Source organism: Lissotriton vulgaris, chromosome 1_1, assembly GCF_964263255.1.
Source record: "Lissotriton vulgaris chromosome 1_1, aLisVul1.2, whole genome shotgun sequence".
Lineage (NCBI taxonomy): Eukaryota > Metazoa > Chordata > Amphibia > Caudata > Salamandridae > Lissotriton > Lissotriton vulgaris.
The window spans coordinates 954,415,374-954,432,772 of record NC_141685.1 but is presented as its reverse complement, the minus strand read 5'-3'; the positions used below and the strand labels follow the sequence as shown (position 1 = coordinate 954,432,772).

At 45.9% G+C, this 17,399-nt stretch overlaps 1 protein-coding gene across 1 annotated transcript in view; it reads right to left on the bottom strand.

Moving 5' to 3' along the window:
* Positions 1-8,180: 8,180 nt before the first annotated feature.
* The window catches only part of LOC147748266 (aquaporin AQPAe.a-like), a 63,038-nt gene continuing 53,819 nt past the window's right edge, over positions 8,181-17,399 (bottom strand). Inside the window, exons 4-5 of the mRNA XM_086927599.1 lie at positions 9,523-9,603; positions 8,181-8,393 (exon numbers count right to left, since the gene is read on the bottom strand). Coding sequence (XP_086783725.1) covers positions 8,181-8,393; positions 9,523-9,603 — 294 coding nt within the window. The remainder of the gene's footprint in view (positions 8,394-9,522; positions 9,604-17,399) is intronic.

Below are 17,399 nucleotides of genomic sequence, written 5' to 3'. Positions count from 1 at the left end.
TTTTATACATGCCCAGGCGTCATTCCTACCCACTAGCTTATGCCGGGCATAAATGTTTCATCTTCAGGCTCCCACTTCAGAACACTGCTGGATCGTAGGAAGAACAGAAGATGATTGGACCTGCTGCCTGTGGCCTGGGAGGAACCCAGAAATACTGGACCTGCTCCTTCTTGCAGTCAGGACAACAAAGTGGAGTCCAAGGGTCTTAATGCTGACCTCTTGATCAAGCTACAGGGACACAAGCTACAAGAGACCTTTTCTGCAAATGTCCAACTTACCAATGGCAACTGGTCCTGCGATGGACCCTGCTCTTGGCCTCTGCTTGACACCATGCGATTCTCTAAATGCCCCCCAAGTTCCTGGATGGCTTTAGAAGTGTACTACTGTGGTGAATTGGGACTTGAAGGACTACATTCAGAAGGTAAAATCTTTGACCAAGACAAACCTGGTTGGTGTGTCTGACCTTTGCTTCATTACGCCCAGTTTCTGGTCTACCCCCAACATTAATAATCATTGGCACTTTGAGCTTCTTAGCGCCATTTCTATATACAACTTTAAAAACTCATATCTCTATTTCCCTTTATTGGATTTTTGTAATTTTGATATCATTCCATTTATTGACCTTTAAGCTATTATTCTGATTCGATTTGGTATTTTTATTATGTTGCATTTTTAATTCATTACTGTTTTGGTACTGCATAAATACTTTACACATCGCATTACGGTAAGCCTGCCTGCTCTGTGCAATAGAAAACCAGGTTGTTGCGCCAGTGTCATTTTATGGATTTTGGAGGCCACAAGCAAACATATTTTTTGGGGCCCTTTAGGGAACACATTTGAATTTTATTACCCTTTTCAAGCCCACATGATGCTAAACAGTACTAAATTATATTTAAAATTTGAACCAAGTCATACAATAACAATTAAAATATGTCTTGCCCAGGACTCCAAAAATCCTTTAGATGACACTGGTTTTGAGACACAGAGTTAGAGGTTACAGTAGGAAGAGAGGTTTAGATTGAGAAGTAAAATAGACAGAGGTCAAATAGAGAGAAAGGTCAGTTGCCAAGGAGTCACTTGGAAGGTGGGGGACCTGGGAAATTGCCCACTTTGCTATTGCCTTAAAATGTCTCTGTGTTGAGCTTGGGTTAATTTGGTGACTTTAAGGGTTCACCTTGACAAGGGTTGTGATCATAAGCGCAATTTAGGGGTTGCCCAGTGTTTCCGCTGCTGACCTTGACTTCCCCTTGCGACCCCGGGCACTGCATTTGCTACCCCTGGCCTCAGAGGAGGCAAAATCAGTGCCAGGAACACAGGGGTGGCCCACTATATCAGCATCAGGCTCCAACATCCTTGTATTCTGCTAAATTGTATAACATTAATAGTGAATAGTTGTCTGTCGTTCACTGTTATTGGAATACAAAGTTGAGTAGTAGGATCTGGAACAGGATCTTTACTGGCATATTAGATAAGTAAAATCAAATGTTGTTAAATGTCTGTTGTGTGTGTGGCTGTGGTTGAGAGAATTTGGGTGAGAGAGATTGAGTAGGTGTGAGCATGTATGTTTGTATGTGGGATCGCACATGTGTAAAAGTTGAGTGAGAAAGTATAAGTGAGTCAGTAAAAGTGAGAGAAAATGAATGAGGACAAATTAGTGTGAATGAGTGAGTAATAGCGAATGTGAGTGAACGAGAGTGAGTGTGAGCAATTGAATGTAAGTGAACTTGAGTGAGAATATGTTGTTATACTTGCAAGTCTGCTGTTAAATCTGGCATGCTCCTTGGTTTATAGAGGCACCCATGGCAAAATGTTGGTACTGTCATACTAGAGGTAAATCTTGGCATGGGACACCTGTGGGAAAAATGCAGGTACTAGTATACTGGAGGAACTTGGCATAGGTAACACCTGTCGCAAAATGCTTGTGCTGGCATATTGGCAGAACATCTTGGCATAAGGAAGGCGGGCTGTGGCATATGTCAGGGGGCATACATCTCAAAATGCTGTCCTCTGCATACAGGATGAAACATTTGACATAAGGGTCACCCATTGCACATGGACGGCAGCAGGCGCAAAATCCTAACTAAATATTGTAGCAATGTTTAGGCAAAAGGGACCCCCCAAGACAAAAATCTGGTCCTTACAATAAAGGTATTTTTTTACATATAGAGACACCCATAGGACTTTAGGAAAAAAGAGAAAAATGGAGTCTACTCATGGGGACTCTCAGGTTTTATATGTTTGGCACACCGTGAAAGCATTGTAAAATTTAATGAGTGTCTTTTCAGAGCCTGTAGCTTTTTAACACATTTATGTGAAAACGGTTATTAAAAATGCACTATTAGAGCCATTTTTCAACATTTTCTCAGAGGAAACCCTCCTCCCCCGACTATCCTGCCCCTCCTTAGATGTCAGACTAACTAACTCAATTTGCTCACTTACTACAAATCTGGTAAATGTTTTCCTTGACATATCATGTGGACACCTTAATATGAATTATATATCTAGAATAGGCATTTGTCTGTGTTTTGTTGTTAATCATGCAATCATCATGGAACTTTTTCTATGCTAATTACTTTGATATCATCAGGGTTAACGTCATGGGACATCACTTCCTGGAATGATTCAGGGTCAACAGTTATAAGAAAATGCCTGTTTTTGCATTACCACCCCAAAGTTTTGGACTGATGCTGTTGGTTTTCCGACTCTGCACTGAGGCCTGCTAACCAGACCTCAATGTGCTACAAGGTGTATGCAGTTCCTAGGGGGGACGGGGAAGACAAGTCTTTCTTCGTGATGCCCTCGCACACCCCAAAGGATGTCATGCTTCATCATTGGGCTTTGCCCCTCGTTCGTCCGGCGCTGCAATGCCCGACGGGCTCACCGTAAAACGGGGCTTTTTGGTGGAGATCTTTTTTTGATGAAGTTGTAAGGGTGTGTGCGGGTAAGAGGGCAAGGGTAGTTCAAGGAGGGTGAAAGTCAACATAAGTCTGGAGCAGTCCTAATCAAAACTATTTTAATGTTCAAGGTAGTTCCAGCTTGATTAAAAGTACATGGATGCCCTATGTGGATGTAATGTTCCTAGAGGGCTATCTCTGTGAAACGTGTCGACATGTTTTGTGCCTCTGTTGCTCCTAACGAGTAACATGGTACTTCATCAGAACCTAAGTAAATAGTGTGGTGCACTACTAGATGTCTGGCTCCTGATTGATCGGATGGTAACCAGACAAAAAATATATAGTAACGCCTTAGTAGACTTATACTGGGCGGTAGCTTAAGACCCTTAGTAAAGAGGTCTACAGCCTGACGGGGAAGGTAGTTGCTCTGTAGGGCTCGGCAGACAGCAACTAGCTGTGATCCTACCCTCACTCTGGGACCCGTTAACTTACTTATCAATCCCTAGTATATGGTACAAAGGGCACCCAGGGCCTGGAAGTTAAACTGCCCCCCCCCCCACTACCAGTCCTGCAACATTGATTGTGCCACCCTGAGAGTGACAAAGTACAACATGGCTCCCAGCCTGCCACTTCAGACTGGAACAGCAGTTTCAAACTGCTGGATTAAACGTTGCCATTTAAATCAATGGCAGAATCCCCTCTTCCCTTAATACTATATGCATATCACCTCTAAGGCAGGCCTATAGAGCCCTAAGGCAGGGATCTATATATTAATAAGTAGGACATGTAGATGTTATGGGTTCTTATGTGTCCTTATAGTAAAATCCACAAATGTGTTGTTTTTACTGTGGAGAGACCAGTGGCCCTATAGGCAAGTACAAGTTACACCCTGACCCCCCAGCTGTGCTAAATTCTGAATGGGACCATCGAAATGGATACTTTAAGGTATCAAATTAATTGTGGCACTAAACCTGACTTAATGCCTGAGTCAAATTTAGTGTCACTCTCAAGAAAAAGCAACATTTAGAAAGTTACCACTCTGTTGCCCAGTTTCTCTGTGGCCATTCTCAGATACTAGGCCCTCTTGCTTAGGAGAGCAAACGACTCCCGAGTCCAGGAACAATAGATGACTGCTGTTTGGAGAGGTGTCACCTCCCCAATCAGGAAGCCACACATGGTGTGAGCCCAAAAGGCAAGCTTCAAAGGGGGAGCCGCATTTGATGGGCAAATGGCAACCACATTTGGGAAGGGCTACCCCTTTGTTCAGGTAGATGGGCTGGCAGCAGAAACAGAGAGGGAAGACCAGTCGCAAAAATAATTTTTCCATGGCTGTGTAGCCCCCAGGTAGCCACACCTCAAGGGCGGTCAACCATGCTCCACACACCAAGAGAGGGGTTCAGACATCTTGGGAGTGGGCAGAACAGTGCACTCTGCGGTAGCTAGATGCAACACATAGCCGGAAGTCGTCATAAGGCAGGAGGGAACCTGCTAGCCCATTAGCTAGTAGCCAAGTCATCCCCTGATGGCACTTTCTGGGCATAGATATCCCATAGCGCCCTCGGCTTCTGAACGGATTAAATCCCCAGTGCACACCGGCTCCGTGCGGCTGAATTATTCCCGCGGGAAACAAAATAAACAAAAATAACTTACGAAAGACTCTCCGGCTTTGTTTCAAATACAGCCGTTCATCTTGGCATACGGCGTGTAGTTGATACAAAGAATGTGAACTCTGTTACGAAACAACAGTGCACCGCTTGGCGGGCGCCCTGTGTCCTGACATCTCCACAACCTTATACAGATAGTTTTCCTTGATTCACAGTCTACCTCCACTCCTGCAATCTCTTTGCTCACGGTGCAGTGAAGTCTATACCCAGTCCCCATCCTGAGGAGAACCTGTAATTGTTTTGGTTCGAAACGCGTTGACCCCCAGCCCGTGACAAGAAAGAAGGGTGCAGCTAGGGATCAACTAATTCCACTGTCGTGGGCCCTTGCTTGCAATCATATCAAATACTCAGTCACAGGCTTTGTGAGACAGGCAGGCAGTTTTATTCCATCTCTAGTTCCGCCTGTCCACTGGTATTTTAGTCAAAGGACTGGCTTTTCCCTTTATGTTCTATGTAATGTTTTTTGATCACAATTGCTTTAGAATGTATGTATTGTGTCTCAAGTTGCATTTTGGTGTCATGTAATTTTTTGAGTATTCAGTATTAATGTTTGAATATTTCGTATTTATTGTGCACACAATTGTTTTTGCTTTTGACTTGACTGTTCTTGACAGTGGTTTCCTTTGAAGACATGTTTTTATGAATTCTTGAAATTTGATTACAAATGAAAATAAATGTTTTGCTAAACAAATTTCTTGGTCACGCAGTACAAATGGGCTGTGTGGTTTCTAAGTTCAATTTAAAGTATCCTGGCTAGCCACTTTGTTCTGTTTTGCAACTCTCAAGAAAAAGCAACATTTAGAAAGTTACCACTCTGTTGCCCAGTTTCTCTGTGGCCATTCTCAGATACTAGGCCCTCCTGCTTAGGAGAGCAAACAAATCCCGAGTCCAGGAACAATAGATGACTGCTGTTTGGAGAGGTGTCACCTCCCCAATCAGGAAGCCACACATGGTGTGAGCCCAAAAGGCAAGCTTCAAAGGGGGAGCCGCATTTGATGGGCAAATGGCAACCACATTTGGGAAGGGCTACCCCCTTTGTTCAGGTAGATGGGCTGGCAGCAGAAACAGAGAGGGAAGACCAGTCTCAAAAATAATTTTTCCATGGCTGTGTAGCCCTCAGGTAGCCACACCTCAAGGGCGGTCAACCATGCTCCACACACCAAGAGAGGGGTTCAGACATCTTGGGAGTGGGCAGTACAGTGCACTCTGCGGTAGCTAGATGCAACACATAGCCGAAAGTCGTCATAAGGCAGGAGGGAACCTGGTAGCCCATTAGCCCTGATGGCACTTTCTGGGCATAGATATGGCACCTAGATGCAGGAAACCAAACAGGGTATTAGCCCAAAAGGCGAGCATCAAAGGGGGAAGTACCTTTGATGCTCGCCTTTGGCAATGGCAACCACACTTGAGAAGAGCTGCCCTTTGTTCAAGTAGAAGCGCTTGTGAGGGGAGCAGTTGCAAAACTGTTTTTACCATGGGTGTGTAGCCCTCAGGTAGCAACACCTCAAGGGTGTGCTATCATGCTTGACACACCAAGAGAAGGAAGGGTTAAGACATCCTGAGAATGGGCAGAATAGTGCACTCTGGGATAGTTAGATGCCACACAAAGCTGGAAGTCGTCATAACGCGGAAGCGAACCTGTTAGTCCTTTGGTTAGGGAGTGCTCCATCCTCGGGTGCACTTTTTGGGCATGAAAATTTCACCCTTGGCACCTAGACCTCGGATCACATCTGGAATGGAGGGAGGGCCACTGCTTTTAATCTCACATATTACACTACACATGACACCTTAAATGACATAATTGATAACATCACTTGTGACATCTCAAACTAACATTGTTAATGACATTACTGATGACATCATCCAAGATACTGCGCCAAGTTTTTTTTTTTACCTATACTTTTTGGTGAGCTGGGCAGCAAATGCTGCTGGTCCTTTCGCCTTAAAAAAATGATTTTACGCCACTTCATTTTCATTTTTTTCCCGATCCATCTTGATTTGGTAAATAAAAAAAGTTGCCTATATCATTTTGTAGGTGTACGCACACGTGGTGGTGCATGCATATGTAATCACCCGTGTGCAACCCTACAAAACGGCGCATAACTGGCAGCTGCACAATCGCTCCTTTATTTATACTTTTGCCCATGCCGCACAGCATCAGGAAAAAAAGCTTTTTGAAGATGTACAGCATCGCCAAAAGGCATTGGGGAAGCCAGGACCCTAAGGTGAGATCCATTGGCTTGGTTTTGTTTTTCCTGTGGCCTGTACTTCACGTTGTGTTTTCTACTGAATTAAGGTAATTTGTTTCTGTCTACAAGAAAAAAACGTAAAATTCCCTTGCAAATATAGGTTATGGATTGGAAAAACAAGGATATTGCTTCCCACATCTCACCCTAAACCCTCCTCTCCCTGGAGATGATCTCCATTCAAAACTCCTGGGATGCAGGTCCAGCTGACTTACTCCACCTCCCGCCTCTCCATTGGAGGGCTCTTCCTTTCATGGCAGAAGACAGGTCAGAGAAGGGTGTGATACCTTCACGGAGCAGTGTTCGCATGTGTGGAATACTCAGAGGTCTGTCCATGGTTATTCCTGCATTCCCTATATATACATCGTACAGAATTATACTAAATTAAAAGAGGTAAAAAGGCATGAACTTGTAAAAAGTGATGTCACGGTCCATCAGCCATCCTAGTTTATATGCCTAAAAAAGTGAGTTTGGTCCGTTTAAGTGACCCTCAGTGCACAATGTTGACTCTGTGGTGTGGATTTGCAGGCCCCATCCAGTCTTTCATTTGTATTTTGTTGATAAGCCAGGGCTCTTAAAAGGACAGAAGGGGCATTTTTCTGCAGAGCTCACATTTACGGTTGACTTGGAAGAATTTGTTGAATTTTCTGGCCTATGGAACTGCCTGGGCGATAAAGCCATTGGTGTAAATCACCTTCATCGCAGAACTGTTCGGCATTACATTGTTGTGTTCAGTGCTGGCTAGTTTGGTTGGTTGCAGGGATTCGCCCCTGTTCCAAGCTGTCATTTGAGGTGGGCTCTGGAGTGCCCCCAGGACTGTCTTTGATGGTGGGCAGTGAGCGCCAGGATTCCGTAATAGGCATCTGTTGTGGTGCCTGCTACTTGCCTGGGATTCACCTGTGTCTCTCTATTGTGGTGCCTGACAGTCAGTAAGGGCCATTAGATCTTTTTCTTGCCACTATTGTGAACTGGCTTGAAGTTAGTGTCGCTGATTGTTGGTTGTCATTTGCGGTGGGTCTCAAGGATCTGGAAGCAGGTCTCTGCTGTTGTGGTGTGCCTTGGGCCAATCAGTACTTGGCAGGCTTTCTGTTGTTCTGCACGGTGAGTCCAGTGAACCTCTGGGTTTCTGCTGTAGCATGCAATGAATCCTTAGCCTTCAGTGTTCAGTGTTGCCTCTCTGTTGGGATGTGCGTTGGGCACCAGGGATTTACCACTCTGTCTTTTATTGGACGGGGTTAGTCCATGTGCCCTACTGGTGCATCACTGTTGTGGTGCTTTTGAGTAAACCACTGTTTCGCTGTTATCTCGGTGCTTTGGTATTTGGTGTGGCGCCTCAGGATTCCGACGGCCACTTCCGGTTGCCTCCCAGCTCTCCGTCAGTTGTCGTGCTTGCTGGCCTGCTTGGCCCGCATGGCGGTCTGTGTAGCGGTGGAAAGAGAGGAGCGTGATATGCTAACCGTCTCCACGATCTCAATGTCTTTGCAGGTGATGCAGGCCACCAACTTCTCTCTTGAGGCACTGGAGGCAAAGAAGAACTCGTAGGAGACCCCTGCAAGCACGGATCCCAGAACTGGCCCGATCCAATACACCTGAGTTTGGGGGAGGACAAAAACATGTCGTCAGAAAGGCAATAAGCACCAGAACTGCACCATAAATTTGAACTGACTCTTATGTGCAATTTCTGAAGCCTGCAGGGCCGGCTTTAGGGCAGTGCGACTGGTGCGGCCGCACTGGACGCTGACCTGTAGTGGGGGGTGATGTAACCTCAGCGGGCGCTGTGCTTGGCAATATGAGAGATGAGGGACACTCCTGCAGGTGGTTGTGAGAGACTAGGAGGAGGCGGTCATGGGACGAGGGGGCACCAACAGTGATTGTCGCACCGGGCGCCACCAGTGCTAAAGCAAGCCCTGGAAGCCTGTCAATCCCACATTCCTCTGACGTGGCAATGTGATCAATATTAAAACTGTATTACGTGCATCAATAAAGTGGACCCACCTGAAAGTCACATAACGCTTGTTAATGTTATGAGATCTATATTAAATTCATATGATTCTTTTTATAGTCACGTGATTGGAACCAGTCACGTGACCTGTTCATTGCTTCCTACCAAGGGTGTCGGAGTTGCCCAAAACTGGTCCCAGTAAACTGTTCCACCCTGAGTTGGGGATGACCCTTCACCAGGCCAGATAGCTACATATCAATTATAAACAACCTCATAAGCAAGTCGCAAAGTATGTATGGGGGAGGAAAGCCGACTTCTAGGCCCAATGCCCTCAAACTAAGGAGCTTAGGACCCAACATGTGTAACTCATACATTAAATTAAAAGGTATACCAAGTAAATACCAGAATAGAGCATTTACTAAACGTTAGGACATGTCCCAAAACCAGAAGAGACGCCTCCCAGAAGCAACATAGTGGGAATGCAGATATTAAAGATCCTGTCGGGGCTTGTCTTCATCATTGGTGCCTAGCCCTCATGTAGTCAGACCTAGCAAAGTGTGATCAAGCAGCACTTCTTTGCTCATACAGAACTGTTAGTTCTAGGTAGAGATGATGGAAGCCCATTGATATCTCAGCATGAACTAGTTAATGCAGATGGACTCGGTAATGAGGGACATAGTGTTTTGTCATCAGGACAATATTTGCTGCTTTGCCTCCAGATACTATGCACCTTGTTCCACACAGCCTTTGACCTTTACAACACAACAGATCCTCACCCAATGGTGCTCCCAGATGCCCGTGATGATTGCAGGTCCCACCGACCTGGCTGGGTTCATGCTGCCCCCCGAGAACTTCCCCTGCAAGGAAAGACAAGTAACAAATGAAGTTGGAGGTCAACAAGCCCTGAAGACATGCTTTTGCAATCTGAGTCCTGAAAGCCTCTATAAAATTAATTTACTCGCAATGAATCAAACTGCTTCTCAGTAACATAGTCAAGGGCTGTCCTGAAAACCTGGCATCCACGCACCCCTTCTGTGCCTTCCTTGGAAAGCCATGGTCTAGAATGAGAAGCCTATCTGCTGCCCTTCCTCTGGTCTCAGCCACTTTCCTCCTCTTTTGCTGCTTGCCCGGTTCGTTTCTGAACATGGTTAGTGACATGTTATTACCTCCCAATAAACCTGTTCTCCATCTGAAAGATTTCCCAGCATTCCATTTTGTAGCACTTCCATATGACTAGTCCCCAACACATTTCTGCCAAAGAGGGCACATCATCTGTGCCTGCCTCGTGGAGGCTACCTAAGAATATCATTTTTATTTGTAACTCATTTATTGGCCTCTATTTCTGCACCAAATTGAGGTTATTGGAAAAACCCACACGAACAAGCATTGGCAAAACCAACATGTTTAGGTGTAATGTACAATCGCATGGCAACACATCATTAGCCCATGAAGACCAGAACCACTTTAGAAAGGAAAGGCAGTCTATAATGAAGGTTGTTGTGTCTTTATTACAGTCATAAGAGGACTGTAATGAGGGCAAGGGAGTTTTAAATACAGGCAGCTTTTGGTTTCCAAGCAAAATGAAGATGGGATGTCATGGGCGCCTGCATTAATAAAGGCTTCCTTGCCATCCACTTAAAAAACAGGAAATCGTACCCAGGCCCAGTGACACTAACGAGAAGCAGCCAAGGGGTATGTGCGGAAGGAGGAACGAAGCCCCAACGAAAGGTGGGGGGAGGTTTGAGGGAAGAACGAACGGAGGTAGCAGGTGATTAAATTGAAGAACAAAATACACAGAAAATAGGGAGGGTCTGTAGAGAGGAGGGAGAGGGAAATATAAGCAAAGTTAACAAGGAGCCAAACACAGGTCAATGAGGTAGGGCGGGGTGACAGGCATGAGAGGGAGTTGCGATAGGGAAGAAACGAAAAGCCACGCACAGAGAAAGGACAAGATGGAGGTGCAGAAGGGAACGGGTATCAAGGCATATGAGAATGTGGAAGGCTGGGAGTGAGCAATCAGGAACAGACACAAAAGGAGAAAGGGGGAGGAGTGGGAACAAACATCAAGGGGATGCTATTGCTATGTGGCCTGCAGGTCTGAAATAGTCCATAAATGCACTTCAATGGAAACACTTGGAAAGATACTTCTCTGGGCTGAACCAAGAGAGATTATTGTCAAAATGTCAAGCCAGTGGCTGAAAGAGGCTGGTCAAAAAAGCCAATGGTTGAAAGGGTGTAATATATATACATAATTCAGAATGTGTTTAGTCAAAGGAACCACAGGATTCTAAATGCAGTCAATTGATCCAGGACTACGTAATGGATGTGCAGAAATACATTTACCTGATTCATAACCTCAAGCCCTGCGTGTGGCCTATCTTTTACGCTGGTGACATATGGGTTTCTGGTACACCTCACCACAATCTGGGATTAGCCGATATTCCTCCATCTTTCTGACAGCATAGGCCTGGTATACAGATTGCAGTAATGACTGGAACACAACTACAACCTGTGTAAGCTATATATGCCATAAAAGCACAAAGTAACACCTGCCTGGATTTGTTAACCACAGCGCTAAAATGCCACAGGTGAGTTAAATCAGAGTGTTACTACGTCTCCACTTTACACTGGTTGGCAGGTAAGGATCCAGACACGCAAACTCTGCTGGCCCAAGATGACCAGTGAACCCTTTTGGCAAGAATGCAAGTGGAGTCACTTAGGCATTCAGGATCAGAGGAAGCAGCCCAACCGTTTTGGTCAGGTGATGATGGAGAGGTACAGTGATGCTCATTTGGTGCACACCACAACTAAATATCACCAATATTACGCTTGGTGACCTATCAGGTGATATCATATGGCAGCGCTTACGTGTGGTGTCAGGGCGTATACAGTGTTATGCACACCTTTTATGGAGACAGCCTATACTGCTACGGTGACGGGCACACTTTTAAAATGGAGCCTCAACTCTTACAGTCATGGCATATATTTGAACAGCTCTGTTCATTCAGCGGTAGACTGGGTGCAAGACTCAATTATTAAATTTTTACGTTGCTGCCTTGCACAAAATATATTTGGTTATAGTTCTGGTGACACATTTAGGTTGACTCCTAGGAGGAGGTTTGCAAACTTAAGACTGCAATGGCGCGTACTTTGGACTCTTAAACATACATCTCATTTTAGTTGAGCTTTCAAAACACAGTTGGAGGGGCCGTAAGTATGCAGAATGCCACCCACCGCCATTTTGTTCTAAGTCATCCTGGACAGCCACAAGTAGATGAATAAAGAAGAAGAAGGGTTTCTTAAATTATGCCAGGGCCTATTGTACAAACTTGGGTGAGGAGCGTAAATGGTTACTCTTTTTATGCTGATTTGACACAAAAGGTCAAAAGGTGCTGGAAAGACTTCCAGATTTGGAACAAGAAGAGGCAGGCAGACTCAATGAATTTGAAGTGTGTTTAAAAAATCTAGTTATACTCTATCGCCCTCACATTAGCGCCATTTTAGAAAGGCATCCTTTCAGCAAGACAGCCCAAGGTGGAGAAGTTTCAGTAGAAGACTATCTCAGACTATCTTCAAAAAATGAGTATCTTCCTGCAAGTTTGGCGCTTTGAATAATGAGTGCATCAGAGACCGGTTTTGCAATTGTGACGCTATGAGAGTGGAGCTATGTGTAAAAGACCAACTACCGTTGAGTGAATTAAGTACATTAGCCATTAGAGTAGAATACATGAGAAAATGCATCGATGTGATTACAGAATGAGCGTGGAAAGAATGTCTGGGTGAAAGAAGTCAATACCAACAAAACAGAGAACGTAGACAAACAAGAAAGAGCAGTGAATATAGAAAATAAATGCAAAGATGCAGAGTTGCAGAAGCTGTCTCAGTGGAGCATGGCATATAGCAGGGAGTGGAAGAAGCTGGTTAAAAAGCCACTGCTTGATATGGGCAGACCCAAAGCCCTCACTAAGCATACACGTGACAATAGATCTGTTGGCACTGCACTGTCAGAACACAGAATAAAAACACTACTTTCATTCTAAAGAAACAGGGTCTGACTTCCAGAAGTTTTTGAGCACCTCACATGAACTTAGGTGCACATATGCTTTCATTCACGAGTGTAAAATCACATTTGGTAATTGCAAATTGTGAATTTACACTCTTAAATTGTTTACTTGCATTACGGTGTCATTTTTATGTGTAAGTAAATCTGTTCACAATGGTGCTGTGGGCCTTCTAGGGCAGGGGTGCCAGCTTAAGTAGGTGAACGACCACAATGCTATGCGTTCACTGACATTTGGCAGGCACATTCCCAGCCTGGATCCAATGAGAGACTGACACCTGTTAATGGCAGGAGTAAAACCCTAACCCTAAAACCCGTACCACTCTGCACTTCAAAATTAGTCGGGAACGTAAGAGAAGGGGCTTCCCAATGGAAAAACTTTTTTCAATGTAGGCGAAGAAAAAGAAAACAAGCACTGGCGTTGCCAATAGGTCTCGCATTAGGAAAGTGTGAGCTATTGGTATTGTAAATGACAATTATTTTTTTAATATGTGTTGGCATTGAAAATATATAAATTAATAGCATTGTTATTTACAAAGCCAATAGCTTACACTTTCCTAATGCGAGTCCTATTGGCTATGGGAATGCTTGTTGTTAGCCAGCAAGGACAGTGCTGTTGTGGTGCTGAGTGATGCTGTTATGGTGCTGAGTGATGTGGTGGTGTATTAGAGTGATGTGGTGGAGTCCCAGAGTGATGTGGTGGTGTCCCAGAGTGATGTGGTGGAGTCCCTGAGTGGTGTGGTGGTGTGCCCGAGTGATGTGGTGGTGTCCGTGAGTGATGTGGTGGTGTTCCCGAGTGATGTGGTGGTGTCTTTGAGTGATGTGGTGGTGCCCCAGAGTGATGTGGTGGTGTCCCCGAGTGATGTGGCGGTGTCCCTGAGTGATGTGGTGGTGTCCCAGAGTGATGTGGTGATGTCCCTGAGTGATGTGGTGGTGTCCCTGAGTGATGTGGTGGTGTCCCTGAGTGATGTGGTGGTGTCCCTGATTGATTTTGTGGTGTACATCAGTGGTGTGGTGGTGTCTCTGAGTGCTGTGTTGGTGTCCCTAAGGGCGAGACCTATTGGCTATGCCAATGCTTGTTTTAGGACTTGTGCCCTATCAGCACATTCCTTTTAGAACTGCAGTCTGCCGGTGCCGGTCACCGGCAGGAGCCAGCCCACTGCTTGTATTTATGCTCTTCGACTGATGCCTACCACGCACATGGCCTTGCACATAGTATACACCATCACGATCCACTAACAAAACACATTAAAACTTGAGCTTCAGAGCTCTGATCAATAGGAAATCCCAGAACCTTGCGGACAGGGTAGATTCTGAAAGCCATAAGAGACCATACACGTGGCAGGAAGGCGCCATGCCGATGTTGGTACAGTGATAATAGTAAACGGGTGGAAATTACTACATGTACTCTATATTCTTATTAATATTGTTATCAAGTCTGTTCGGAAAGCTAAAGTACACAGCATTTAAATGAGCCGCCGATTATGAATGCGTTACTGTTGTATTTGATCATCACTTGCTCTCCATGATTATATACTGAGCCAGATGTGGAGCCCTTGGACAGGTTCTTCATAGCACGACAGAAGTATTTACAACACTATCCGTCATTCTCATTGTAATGTTGCATTTTCGTGCTTTGAATTCATCATAGTTGTTTTTGCAGTACATTTCCATTGCATGTTGGACAGCCTGTAAAATATGTCCTGATCTTGGCACTACAACAAAAGCATTAGCTCACAGCAGTCGTGACACATTTCCATCTTCTTAGTACATCTTATGCTATGAAAGAGGATTCAGGAAGTATATAGACAAGTTAACTTAAAAATATCTTGGGAAACTGTGTTTAAAAGTTACAAATACTAATAGATAAGCGTGTTTAGTTCAAACACAACAATCCGAGAACACAACCAAGGCAAATAAAACAAGCATTTGAAAGAAAGCACTGGGGTGAGTTCTGTTCAGTTAGTAACCTGATCCACGACGAGGAATGCAGCTGCCATTCTGCGCGCCGCATTGTCACAGGTTCCAATGAAGGCGGATCCACTGAGCCTTTCATCCTTATGAGGTCGATAAAATCAGTAAAACTAAGTTGGCTCGCAATAAATGTTTGTCTTATCAGCACCAAGACACCTTGGGGTGAGGGCAAAGGTGCGCTTTACAAATACACACTATGCTATTATATTATTCGCCATTTTAGCTATGGCTTGTACTTCCTCCGGCAGCAGCAGGCACACCCTGGTCGGAAACTGTTAGATCAACCCAAGTAAAAGTTCACTTCAGCGCACACACACATAGCCCGAAAAGCGGGCGTGCAAGCTTCAGCCTGTAAGGGCTCCGGAAGAAATGCACGGCTGCCTGCGTGAGGTGCAGGTTCAGCTGCAAAAACAGGCCCCTTCTGTAATCCATGTTAAGGTAAAAACAGATTGGTGTCCACGCTGGTCTGAAACAGGAATAATCTCTCTGGCAACTCCGCCCAGCCAAGAAATCTGTGCGATTCTAAACCAGTCACCCTGACCACACCTTTCATCCTTCCAAGGCAGACAATCGTGTGAATGGCCAAATCACTTATTCTCCGGTGCCTAACAAAATGAATGAGTCTGCGTGGGACGCAACTCAGCGCTCAGATAGCCTTTAGGTCGAGTTTGCGCTATATTTACATGTTAACTTAAAAATATCTTGGCAAACTGTGTTTAAACGTTTAAAATACCATAGGATATGCGTGTTTGCCTAAGGCATAATAGAGTGTACAGAGGGGATCCGTAGAAAGAGACTGCACAGAAGGAAGAGACTGCACCTAAGGCATAATAGAGTGTACAGAGGGGATCCGTAGATAGAGAATGCACAGAAGGAAGAGACTGCACCTAAGGCATAATAGAGTGTACAGAGGGGATCCGTAGATAGAGAATGCACAGAAGGAAGAGACGGCACCAAAGGCATGGCAGAGGGGATCAGTATAAAGAGACTGCACATAAGGAAGAGACTGGATCGAAGGCATAATAGTGTACAGAGGGGATCAGTAGGAAGAGACTGCACCGAAGGCATGGTAGAGGGTACAGAGAGGATCAGTACGAAGAGACTGCACACAAGGAAGAGACTGCAGCGAAGGCATGGTAGAGGGTACAGAGAGGATCAGTACGAAGAGACTGCACACAAGGAAGAGACTGCACCGAAGGCATGGCAGAGGATATAGAAGGGATCAGTAGGAAGAGACTGCACAAGGAAGAGATTAAACGCTGGACTCCCTCGTACCTCGAAAAACATATTAATATCGTCTTGTGCAATGAAAGCTACTGCTGATGGGCCGCGGTCCAGGGCCCTCGGGCCAAGCTCGTGCTTTATAAATCTGCCAACGTAAACAAACGAAAATAATCACATACCGGCCTTGTAATTAGGAAGTGGTCTGGCTGCCGTGCGAGGGAGGGGTGTGTAACACGAGCCCGTGCTTAGGGCAGGCTCGAGCTGGCAAGAGACGCCAAGAACAAGTCGGGTTGGGGCGGGAGAGTGAGAGAGTGGGAGGGAAGAGCTGGAAAAGCCGAGAGAGAGGGGAGGTGCTGGTGTGGGAGGGGGGAGGTGCTGGTACGAAGAGACTGCACACAAGGAAGAGACTGCACCGAAGGCATGGCAGAGGATATAGAAGGGATCAGTAGGAAGAGACTGCACAAGGAAGAGATTAAACGCTGGACTCCCTCGTACCTCGAAAAACATATTAATATCGTCTTGTGCAATGAAAGCTACTGCTGATGGGCCGCGCTCCAGGGCCCTCGGGCCAAGCTTGTGCTTTATAAATCTGCCAACGTAAACAAACGAAAATAATCACATACCGGCCTTGTAATTAGGAAGTGGTCTGGCTGCCGTGTGAGGGAGGGGTGTGTAACACGAGCCCGTGCTTAGGACAGGCTCGAGCTGGCAAGAGACGCCAAGAACAAGTCGGGTTGGGGCGGGAGAGTGAGAGAGTGGGAGGGAAGAGCTGGAAAAGCCGAGAGAGAGGGGAGGTGCTGGTGTGGGAGGGGGGAGGTGCTGGTACGAAGAGACTGCACACAAGGAAGAGACTGCACCGAAGGCATGGCAGAGGATATAGAAGGGATCAGTAGGAAGAGACTGCACAAGGAAGAGATTAAACGCTGGACTCCCTCGTACCTCGAAAAACATATTAATATCGTCTTGCGCAATGAAAGCTACTGCTGATGGGCCGCGCTCCAGGGCCCTTGGGCCAAGCTCGTGCTTTATAAATCTGCCAATGTAAACAAACGAAAATAATCACATACCGGCCTTGTAATTAGGAAGTGGTCTGGCTGCCGTGCGAGGGAGGGGTGTGTAACACGAGCCCGTGCTTAGGGCAGGCTCGAGCTGGCAAGAGACGCCAAGAACAAGTCGGGTTGGGGCGGGAGAGTGAGAGAGTGGGAGGGAAGAGCTGGAAAAGCCGAGAGAGAGGGGAGGTGCTGGTGTGGGAGGGGGGAGGTGCTGGTGTGGGAGGGGGAGGCTGTGATTGCGTGGAAAGAGAGGGGAGGTGCTGGTGTGGGAGGGGGGAGGTGCTGGTGTGGGAGGGGGAGGCTGTGATTGCGTGGAGAGAGAGGGGAGGTGCTGGTGTGGGAG